Source organism: Martes martes (assembly GCF_963455335.1).
Source record: "Martes martes genome assembly, chromosome: 3".
Taxonomy (NCBI): domain Eukaryota; kingdom Metazoa; phylum Chordata; class Mammalia; order Carnivora; family Mustelidae; genus Martes; species Martes martes.
The window spans coordinates 126,275,486-126,287,934 of record NC_137890.1 but is presented as its reverse complement, the minus strand read 5'-3'; the positions used below and the strand labels follow the sequence as shown (position 1 = coordinate 126,287,934).

The 12,449-nt window shown below is 38.3% G+C and overlaps 1 protein-coding gene across 1 annotated transcript in view; it reads right to left on the bottom strand.

Annotated features, from left to right (window-relative positions):
- CHN1 (chimerin 1) overlaps positions 1–12,449 on the bottom strand; it is a 207,030-nt gene that overhangs the window by 150,855 nt on the left and 43,726 nt on the right. The window contains exons 3-4 of the mRNA XM_080798958.1: positions 6,765–6,803; positions 677–732 (exon numbers count right to left, since the gene is read on the bottom strand). Coding sequence (XP_080655084.1) covers positions 677–732; positions 6,765–6,803 — 95 coding nt within the window. The remainder of the gene's footprint in view (positions 1–676; positions 733–6,764; positions 6,804–12,449) is intronic.

The window sequence follows — 12,449 nt, the reverse complement described above, 5'->3', positions numbered from 1 at the left end:
CATGAGGGTAAACCACCAGAACTTGGACTGGAAGGTAAATGCAGGCCCAGTCTTGTGAGCTGTCATAAAACCCTCCTAAGATCCTAGCACTTCACATTCGTACCGGCCATATATGAGCGTGTTTTTTTCTTCACAGACGTACTAGCTAAGCATATTTGAATCTTTTGAACTTCTGCCAATTTGAAAAGGTGACAGTGGTCGCTCTGTGTATTTTAATTTGCATTTCTCTTATTGCTCATGAAGCTGAATATCATCTCACATATTTTAATAAGTCATATCTTTTTTGGTGAACTGTGTCTTCTGTGCATTTTTAAAACCACAATTTAAATCTTTTCTTAATGGAAAAGTTACTTCAATAATGCCTTCAAAAAAAAAATAATGCCTTCAAACTTGGTTTCAAAAAGAATAAAAAATGAAAATTGGAAGAATATATGACTTGACTGAGAAGAACACTAAATATCATTTGAAACTATACTGTCCCACTCCACACCGTGTTCTGAATAGTCCATTAAAAAATGGGAGTTGAATGTTAAGAAAAATGCATTCAAGTACAATTTCTTGGCCCTAACAAACATAACTGGCTAACCCCACAAATAACCCTGCCGCTGAGGAAGGTCAAAGTTCAGGAAACAGGCACCGGAGAGACATTTTGTTGTAACAGTTTTGTCACACCCACCTCGTTAGTACAGGTAATTCTTCGAGGATGAGGGGCTTCCTGTTGCAACTGATACACTGTAAAGACAGAGAGTAAATCATTCCATATGAGCTCATAGAAATCGTCCTTATTCTTCTAAGCGTTTGAGTTTATTCAATTAGTCTCCTATGGACAAACATTCAGGTTTTTTCTAATATTCTGCTATACAAATAATCCTAAATGTCCCTTTTGTAGAAAGTTTGACTATATTAGGAATCACAAATCGGCTGCTTTTTTACATTCCCAAGAAAACTGTGGTACAGTCCTATTTGCTATTAAATTAAAATTTGTTAAGAGCAATGCAAAGAAAGCAAAACAATCTAAACTTAATGAAAGCCCAAAAGCAAGCATAAATAGAAAAATCAAAATCCATACAAATGTCTTTTTACCTCATAACAAATCAGTACTGGGTATTTGGCTGTGTTCTCCATAATCTGGTCTTTTATTTTCTCCAATTCTTGGTGGATGTATTGCATAAATCATGTCTCTCATATAAGCCAATAATGGTTATATATTCTTAAAGCACATTATTACATGTCAAACTTGAAACTAAAATTAGGATTTATGTTAGAAGTAACAGATGTGCTGCTTTTCTCCCCTATTTATACTGCAAACGTCTATCTTCAAGGATAATCTCCCCTAAAAACAAAATTTCTGAGCCAAATTTACCACCGTTTCTTCCACTAGAGCAAGTACAGCACAAGATAGAATTCAGGTACTTAAGGAACTTTGTTAACTACTGAGGAGGGTAATTTTTAGAGTACCTGAAAATGAATCCATGAAAATTATACCAGTACTATGATATTCTACCCTCACTTCAGGCTTTCTGATTTGTAATGAAGAAATAAAGAACAGAAAGTGATAGTCATCAGAGAGAGTATGCTTATGTTTATCTAAGTTTATCTCTTGGAGGTATTTTTTTTCTTCTATTTCTACATACATAATCACATATAATTGAATGTAAGTTAATAATGTACTTAAATACTTTTGGTGACATTTTGTCACCATAACATCAAACTAACCAGCCTTCTGCAATTGTCAGATAATGAATGACTTAAATTTCAATTGGACAGGGGCCCCTGGGTGGCTCAGTCATTAAGCATCTGACTTTAGCTCAGGTTGTGGTCCCAGGGTCTTGGGATCCTGCCCTCATCTGGCTCCCTGCTCAGGGGGAAGCCTGCTTCTCCCTCTCCCACTCCCCCTGCTTGTGTTTCCTCTCTCGCTGTGTGTCTATCAAATAAATAAATAAAATCGATTTTTAAAAAAATTTCAGTTGGACAGGGCCTCCTGGATGGCTCAGTCAGTTAAGCATCTGCCTTCAGCTCAGGTTGTGGTCCCAGGTCCTGAGATCAAGCCCCACATGGGACTCCCTGCTTAGCGGGAAACCTGCTTCTTCCTCTCTCTCTCTGCCTGTTGCTCTGCCTGCTTGTACTTTCTATCTCTCTGTCAAATAAATAAAAAAATCTTTAAAAAAAATTTCAACTGGACATCATTATATAGGCTCCACTTCTGTTATTTTTTATATTTATCATAGGGACATATGGAAATACACTTAATTATACTATACATATATACACACATATATAATTAGACTATATACATGTATATATGTATGTATATACACAAAATATACACGAAGCACATATCAGACACACTTCACTGTTCTGTATTGCTTTGTCAAGGGAATATATACTATGGCAGTTAAGAATCTTAAATCTTGAAACAGATCACCTGGGGCTTAAACACTGGAGCTTTGCCACCAACCCTGCATACTTTACCTCGGTTTCCCTCATTTGTAAAATGGAGATAATAATAGTTTCTACTTCACAGATTACTGAAAGAATTAAATAAATTATTATATGTGGGAGATGTAAAATAGTTGCTAACACCTAGAAAACACTCAATAAAGATTATTAATATACACAGGTGACCGATATAATACATACAATTATTTACATTAATATTTGGTTGCTAGGATATTTCTTGAATTCACCACCAAAACCACGGAAATGTTGTAATTTAAAAGGTACCAAGACGACATAGCTTTCCTACTTAAAAACCAAAAAACAAACAAACAAACAAAACCCACTCCCTCATAATGTATGAAATTCTACAGATAGAAATGAATTCCTTTGTCTTTTCCTCCTTGTTGCAAAAATGCCTGACATTTCATATATTAAAAATAGTTTTAGATATCCATATTTTATTGTGAAAGTCGATTTTTCAAAAATATTCCTGTGAATACATTGTTAAAGATAGAGATGATATGGAAGGAATAGTTCAGAGCTCTTGGAGAATGTTAGAAAGAGCAGAGGCCAAGTCTGTCCAGTTCTGAGACTGACAAAACACACACAGCACCCAGACACACCCAGATAAATCTCCATCCTCCTAACAGAAGCCAACACATGATTTGCACAAAGGGAGGATTCTTCAGGTCCACTCCTCCATATGGCTAACTAGTCCATGTGAAAAGTCAATGCACATTTCCACTCTTAGTAATCCTCAAAAGATCAGTTTTTCTTTATCAAGAAAATGCTTGGGAAAGTACCGTCACCTATGGAGACTCAATTATGAGAACTGAATGGTAGTCAAGAAGGACATCAGAAATTACGAGAGAATATAAAACATCGATTTTGATTCAAAGCACAAATACTGAAGTATATGGTTATCGCCACTTATGGATTTACCCATTCACTAAGCACACATTAAGATGAGCCAATTTGAAAAAAAAGGAGTGATAATATCCTCACATGAGAATTGTAGCTTTTGTTTTAATCAGCATTTCAAAGGATAAAGCTGAGCTTCATGGAGAGGAGTAATTTTTACACAAATGTTTCCTCATTTGCGACCAATGGTTGGTTTACCTTTAAGACCCATTTTTAACAACTAACATAGAAGGGGAACCTCAGCTATTGTAGAACTGAATGTAACATATGAATTCAAGGAATACCTATCAGAAAGACCATTGAAAAGGTCACCGTAATAAAGACTAATTTAGGCTCTTCTCAATTTAGAATTCTTGGTTAATTTAAACTGGAACTCAGGTGAAATTTAAATTGCACAATCATTAAGTGATTCACCAAAAATTAATTGCTGAATTCAAGATGAGAAGACATATGATTAGAGTACTTAACATTTTTCAATTGCCTTAGAAATGTCAATGCTTATATTGTCATTAGTGAATTTCTCAGTACCCGGAGACAGTAACAAAATTGTTAATTAAGTTCAGCAATCACAAATAGGTATCTTGAGGTCAAAATAGGCTCACATGTTTGGTTTGCTGTTTTCTAAATTTAAACTTGTTTTTTTTCTTTGTTTGTTTTTAAAGATTTTATTTATGTATTTGTCAGAGAGAGAAACAGACAGCACAAGGAAAGGGAGCGGCAGAAAGAGGGAGGGAGAAGCAAGCTTCCCGCTGAACAGGGAGTTGAATGCGGGACTCAATCCCAGGACCCTGGTACCATGACCTGAGCCGAAGGTAGACACTTAACCAACTGAGCCACCCAGGTGCCCTAAATTTGTTTTTAACATTTAAAAATTAAGAGATTTAACAGTAACAACAAAGGTAAAAGAGAACTCCACTTCCAAAAAATCAGAAAATGTGACAACATCCGAGCAAGTGCTTGATAAAGGGGAGCTCATTATGACCCACCCTCTGAAAACAGGGCATCCATGCTCCACTTCCCCTCTGGGCCACTTGGCTCACTCACCTCATTTATTACAGGCTAGGGCCCTGGTTTAAGTCAAGCAATTTGTATCAAAAAGCAACAGAACTGGGGCGCCTGGGTGGCTCAGTCAGTTAAGGGTCTGATTCTTTTTTTTTTTTTTTTTTTTTTTTTTTTTTAAAGATTTTATTTATTTATTTGACAGACAGAGATCGCAAGTAGGCAGAGAGGCAGGCAGAGAGAAAGGAGGAAGCAGGCTCCCCGCTGAGCAGAGAGCCCGATGCGGGGCTCGATCCCAGGACCCTGGGATCATGACCTGAGCTGAAGGCAGAGGCTTTAACCCACTGAGCCACCCAGGCGCCCCTAAGGGTCTGATTCTTGATCTCCACTCAGTTCATGATCTCAGGGCTATGAGATCCAGCCCTGCACGGGGACTCTGCTGGAGGATTCTTCCTCTCTGCCTCTCCCTCTGCTCGTGCTCTCTAAATAAATAAATAAAATCTTTTTTAAAAAGGCAATAAAACTATATTTATTTAAAAAGAGTCCTGGGGCACCTGGGTGGCTCAGTCCTTAAGCATCCGTCTTCGGCTCAGGTCATGATCCTGGGGTCCTGGGATCGAGTCCCAGAGGGGCCCCTGCTCAGTGGAAGCCTGCTCTTCCCTCTCCCACTCCTCCTGCTTGTGTTCCCTCTCTCGCTGTCAAATAAATAAATAAAATCTTATTTAAAAAAAAAAAGAGTCCTCAACTTAGGCATCTTGCTGGTTTTATTTTCCTACTGGTTCATATTTTTAAGCTTATAGAATTACGTTGGGTGGAGCTCAGGCATTGAGATTACTAAAAGAAACTATAAAATTCAGTAGCAGAATTGTCATCAAAACAAAAAATGCCATTTTAAAAAACATGGTAGCTACTCTAAGACATTTAGAGATACAGAAAATACAGATTACCTATGCATTTAGTGCTCAATATTCTTCAAGGGGAAAAAAAATCACAGGCTTCACAGATGCTCTTACACAAAAAAATGTGCAAGGTACAAGTCAGAGCAAAGGGAACAAAGGTAAATTGAAAACTGGAAAATGCAGACAAGAATCTTAACCAGGCTTCTGGCCAATGAGAGAATAGATAAAATCTCTAAGAAGTAAAGAACATTAGTCATTTTTATACATTCTTTGAACTATATTCCCCAGAAATAAAAAGGCACCAGCAGGGATGAGGGAAAAAGCCTCTATGGCAATATTTTTAGAGACTGTTCATATTTTACTTACTATAATTAGCCCAAAGTAGCAACCTATTAAATTAAAGCTATCTGTTGTTCTGGGAACATAAAACCAAGAATCTGAATCGCTGCTCCTTCAGTCAGCAAATTCCAGCAACGTACCGATACCAAATTGAGGATAACTCAACGTTTACAAAGATGTTAAAAATGGATATTTAAAGTACAGGTTTCTTAGGTTGCTTATCCAACTTTATAGATAAACAAAACCTTCCAGTACTGGTGTCTGCAATAGTGCATTCATGGATTTCTTTTTAAAGCTACTCTGATTATATGAATCCTCTTTCCACTTTTTAAAAATCTGAAATATTGGGGCGCCTGGGTGGCTCAGTGGGTTAAGCCTCTGCCTCCGGCTCAGGGCATGATCCCAGGGGCATGATCCCAGGATCCTGGGATCGAGCCCCCATTGGGCTCTCTGCTCAGCGGGGAGCCTGCTTCCTCCTTCTCTCTCTGTCTGCCTCTCTGCCTACTTGTGATCTCTGTCAAATAAATAAATAAAATCTTAAAAAAAAAATCTGAAATATCTTTTACCTGAAGAAATAATATTCTCTGGGGAGAACGGAAGGGAAAATAAAGGACTAAGAACCTAGACTCTTTGGAAACAATTTTTATTCTAATGCAAAGTTTAAAGAGCAATATAGAATTCAAATTCAAATGCCTCTCTTTTGTATTTGGGAAAGCAATTCCTATAAAAAACAAACAGACTCAAAAACCCTCTTTTCTTTTGCCTCTTTTCACCCACTCATTCTATCAAGATAGCCTACTGACTTATCACTTATACAGTACTTTCTCATACAAAGAATTAGGATTTGAGAATAATTACACTGCTTGAATTCTTAGTTAGCTTCTCTTGGCACTAGTTTTTATCAGCCACTGAAAACAAGTGGCTGGAATTCCACGCAAACTCAGAGGGATGAGATGCGTTCTAGACATGCAAACCATAGACACACCTTATGGAAACACTCCTGTTTTCCCGCAATTATTTCTGGGCTATTCTCAAATCCTACTGTAGATTAATTTTTCAATAATGGGTATAAAATGAAATGAATTTTCCTATCTAATGATCTTATTATTTCTCTATCACTTATAAAGCACTATAAACCACCCAATTTAAAATTATTTGTATACTTACAGTAAGATTTCCAAACAGGAGGTCTATATTCATCTGTATCTGGAAGAATAAACGCAAAATTAACATTATTGAATATTTATATTTAATTGCATATATTTAATATAATTAAATTAAGCTATATCAGCATATATTTAAACATATATTTAATATATATTTGTTGAGGTCTATGTGTCCTAGGCATTGTGTTAGACTCTAAAGGGCATTCACAGGTTTTTTAGTCTTGGTCCTTACTTTCTTGGAGTACAGTTTCACAAAGATGTTCAAAGAAAGTTACTGTATTTATCCAACTGGTTATCACATAACACCACCAAGGTTAATTTTTGCAACTCATTTCTGACAGTCACTAATAGTCAATAAAGTCTTTGCATCTTCGGGCATAACCCCGTAACAATTTCACTGAAAGATCCCTTAAATCACTGGAACTTTTCTTTTTCAGTAATACTGACCAGGTAACCCTTAATCCTCGGAGATGTACTTCCCCCATCACATTTGGGGGATTCCAGTATAAATGATTTTATTAACACCAGGAGAGAAGAGCAGCAAGGTACTTCTTCACTCATCGTGGACAACTGCAACCAAGAAATGAGAAACATTCCATTGGAAGACAGTGCATCCAGGGACCCACAAAGGTCATGAGGTGAACATCTGCTCTTCAGTCCATCTCCCCTCACTCTGCCTGAATGAGGACTTAGGAGTGTAAAGAGGTGGAAAGAGATGGAAATACAAACACATGATGGAGAGAGGGGGAATTAGAAAAAGGAGAGGCAGCAGTGTGGCCTGGCATCTCATCAGTAAAGCGCAGCTCAGTATTAATTCTGTTGGTCTGAAGCTCTGCCTGCAAGACTACGTAGCTAAATTGGCAGACATAGCAACGTGGAAATCTGTGGCCAGCTACGTCACCTGGCTCTGCTGGTACCCGATATAAACCCATTAAGGAGTCAGGTCCAAAAGATCCTGGTCTCCAAGGAGGCAAGAAAATTCCTGGAAAGTTTATCGTGAAGGCTGGATCTAGCATACGCAGGTTAAGTAAAAATGATAATAGACTCATCATTCCCCTCAGTCTTTAAAATACTGACACTTCACTAATAAACCACACAAATATTTGGAGCCAGAGGGCTACAGCAAGACTACTAATGATAGGCATAAGAACACAAAAAAGGAAATTCTAAGCCATGTAGAAATTGCTTGGCACTCAGAAGGAGTGCTCAAATATGTTTTTTAATGAACAGATAAAAGATTACATGAATAAATGAGTAACGAAGTAACACAACAAAATACAGTTGGCTCTCATTATTTGTCCTAGTTATATTCTACAGAGGCCACCTTGAACACCACATAAGTGAACGCTGAACAATTGCTCCTAGCAGAAAACACAAGATTAGGTTCCTGTATGCCTCTGGTCACAACATTCTCTTCAGCCCATCAATACATAACCTTGTTTTATTTGTGCTTCTGTTTAAAGACACCTTATTTAATAAACATTGTGATTCATTAATACTGAACTCATGGCCAACAGCACTTTAACTCCTGACTCAGGGAAGCTCATCTGACACTTGTATCTTTCTCTGTAAGATACATCACAGCCTTCTTGAGCTTAGCAACCCCAGACATCACTATGTGTGGGGGCCATTTTAAACAGAGAGAGGACAAGAGAAGCTCCACGTTTTATACTTCTTCTAGACCCTACCTTATGTGCTTCTTCCCTTGATTTCAATTTGCACTTTCTCTGTAATAAATCATGACTATATTAACAGTGATCACTGAGTTCTAGGAGTCCTTTCAGTGAACTATCAAGCCTGAGGGGAGTTTGAGGGAACCCCCTCCAACTTGCAGTTGGTGTCAGAATTCAGGGAAGCCTTTGGGACTGTGCCCTCTAACTGTGTAGTTGGCTCTATTCTTACAAACCCTGTGCAAAGACTGTACCGAAGCAGTAAGAGCCTTCTGTAGAGTCCTTTAACTTTGGAGAAGGTGAGAAAGAGGCTAATTCTCAAAATCCTGCCCCTGGGGAATTGTGTATCTAGTCCCAAATAGGGCTTTCTTCGGGAGCATCAACTTTTACTTAAAGCTGTGTGACTTTAGGAAATTTACTACCTCTCTGAATCTTACTATCTATGGAGTAACATCATTGTCTAAAATGGGAACAGTAACAACACAGGTTTGTTGTGAGGTCCAAACCAGGTGTCATACATAGAGCACCCTGCACTTAGGAGACTTTTAGTAAATGAGCTCCCTCGCCTGCCCTCACCAAAAGTGAATTTAAAAACTCAGTGATGTTACCATATTAGCTTCAGGCCATTGTCAATGATTTCAGCTGTGCATTTTCTTCTTATTTGTTCTTCCCTATATACCTACTGTATTACAGAAGACACAATTCAAGATGCTACAGATCACAACTTTGTGGCCAAATAAAATGAGCATTTAACAAGTAACCAAGAACTAGTGGGAGGAAAGTTTGTTGTTTCCCGTAATATTTAAACAATTCTAATGATTAGTGACTTTTAAGAGTCAAGTTTGGGTTTTAGAAGTCTTTTCCTAGCAATCTATTTTTTGGTGATGGGAGTGCAGACTGGCCCGACCTCTCTGGAGTGCAATTAGCAACACAAGACCAAAGCCTTTAGAAGTGTTTAATAGGTACCTGTTGCTGCAGAGCTCAAATAAGATGCTCTTTAAAAGAAAACACTTAAAAATTATGACAATCTTTCTTATTTTAAGGCTGGCAATCTTAGGTCACCTTGGTCTTTTTGTTGACAAAGTTAGGCAATGGGTAAGCACCACTGTCCTCAGAACTCAGGCTTAAGGAGCCCATGGAGGGGACATGGCTGGATGGTTTAGAAAAACATGCCCCAGCCTCTTGGTGAGCAGCATCAGTTGCTACAGTTGGGGAGAATGATTTGTCAGGATCCTACATTCTTCTGGAAAGGAAGAAACAATACCCCACTCTTTGATTCCTCAGACTCAAAGTTAAGGAGTTCTGTTATTGAAGAATCATAGCTCACACCAAATCCACTGGCAAGAAAAGACGAGGACACTCCTGAAATAAAATGAACTTGGAAATGGATTAACTGAAAGTGATGATGAAGAGCCACCCAAAAGGCTTATGGGCTTATTCTGACCCAGCATGGGGCTGATGAGAGAAGTGTCCTCAACCTCCCCAGCACTGAATCGCTGATGGTAAGAACATGAACTAACGAACCACCATCTGGACCTCCAAGTGGGGTCACTACTGTGACGTGGGCCAAGTCAGACCAGAAAGAGCATCCTAGCAGCAGTTAGGCAAGCAACTATCAACAAACAATATGGTTTTTTATTTTTATCTGGTCTTTAACACTGACAGAAAGTGATAAGGAAGACAGATGGTATATTATTATAGTGCACCTCTCTTTCTGGCCTTTGGAAGAGGATGGGACCACTGCAGGACTGAGTAAGACTACTGGGGCTCAAACTTGCAGGAGGGGGAGGCTGCTTAAAGAGGAAGACACTGAACTTCCTACTACCTGGGGCGCTGATTAACCACCACCACCACCAACCACCACCACCATGACTACCATCACCACCACCACCATGACTACCATCACCACCACCACCACCATGACTACCATCACCACCATCGCCACCACCACCACAGGAGCATATTTGGCCCCTAAATTTATATAAAAAGTCATGCTGGTTCCTTCTGTGTACCTTCTGACCCAGCAGTTCTGTTCTCTTTCTAGGAATTGATTGTAAAACAATTAAGGATATTTAGAAAATCGCAATATAAAAGAATATCACTGTAATATTACTTCTTTTTTTAAAGATTTTGTTTATTCTTTTAGAAAGAAATAGAGTACAAGTGGAGGGAGGGGCAGAGGGAAAGGCAGAGAATCCCAAGCTGACTGCGCTGAGGGCAGATCCTGACATGGGGCTCGATCTCCTGATCCTGAGATCATGACTTAAGCCAAAATCAAAAGTCATCCTTTGATGAACCGCACCACCCAAAAGTAGTGATATTACTTTTAAGACTAAAAAACTGGGGGGCACAGTCTGTTAAGCCTTAAACTGTTGGTTTTGGCTTAGGTTGTGATCTCAGGGTCATAGGATTGAGCCTCGCATTGGGCCACTTGGCACAGAGTCTGCTTGAGAGTCTCTCTTCTCTCCCTTTGCCCCTCCTGCTCATGCTCACTCTCTCTCTCTCTCTAAAAATAAATGAATAGGGGCGCCTGGGTGGCTCAGTGGGTTAAAGCCTCTGCCTTCAGCTCAGGTCATGATCCCAGGGTCCTGGGATCGAGCCCCGCATCGGACTCTCTGCTCAGTGGGGAGCCTGCTTCCTCCTCTCTCTCTGCCTGCCTCTCTGCCTACTTGTGATCTCTGTCTGTCAAATAAATAAATAAATTCTTTAAAAAAAAAAAAACAAAATAAAATAAAAACAAAAATAAAAATAAATGAATAAATCTTAAAAAAAGGCTAAAAAACTGTATGTATTCAACCTAAACACCCAACAACTAAAAACCAATATGATCAATTATTACATATTCCAGTTTGAAGACAACTTTTCTACATCAAAAGGACTTCATCTCGTAATCCATTAAAAGTCTGTTCTCTTTTAAATATTTTACATCTTTTAAACCAGTGGTTCTCAAGCTTTTGGTTTCAAAAATCTGAATTCTAAAGAGCTTTTAATATCTACTGATATTAACCATATTACAAATTAAAATTGACACATTTTAATTTATTTTCATTTGTTTTTTTAAAAGATTTTATTTATTTATTTGACAGAGGAGATCACAAGTAGGCAGAGAGGCAGGCAGAGAGAGAGGAGGAAGCATGCTCCCCGCAGAGCAGAGAGCCCAACATTGGGCTCGATCCCAGGATGCTGGCATCATGACCTGAGCCGAAGACAGAGGCTTTAATCCACTGAGCCACCCAGGTGTCCCTATTTTCATTTGTTTTAACAAATTTTTATATGTTAATTCGTTAAATTGTTATTTGTTCATTTGTTAAATAATATAAATATTATATTTTAATACTTTTATAAAAGATAACTTTATTTTCAAAACAAGAAACTTGTTTTACATTTTGCAAATATCTTTAATGTCTGCTTTAATTGAAGACAGATTCTCATATCTGCCTCTGTGTTTAATATATTGTGATATCACTTGCCATGTATCTTCTGGAAGATTCAACTAGATACTTGTGAGAGAATGAGAGTAAATAAGGCAAATAATGTTGTCTTCTTACTCTGTTTTGACTTTTAGAAACTCAGAAAAAACTTGGGGACCCCCAGAGGTTCCCCAAACACACTTTGAGAATAACTATTTTAAACCATGATTTCTTTGGCATATCTAGGATATAGGGTATGGTGGGCTAAGATACATTTCATCTAATAGAGAAATACAAAAGTTAACAAGAGAAAAGAGAAGAAATGATGTGGTCTTTTAGCAGTCTACAGTCCTTTCAGCTTGTTCAAAGGAAGTTATGGGCCAATAAGTACCAAATGTCTGTGATCTGCCTACAGCTGAAAGTTTTAAGGGCTCCCCTCACCTTGTTTTGATTCTGTCAGAAAAACCATCTACGCCAAGCATATAAACACGAGAGACTTCCATCACTATAGCACGACCGAGAATGACAGCCAGACAACCTATGAACCCAGGACAGCTCACCTTAAAACCATCTTTAAAAACCCAGGGACAGCTGCTTAAAATAACC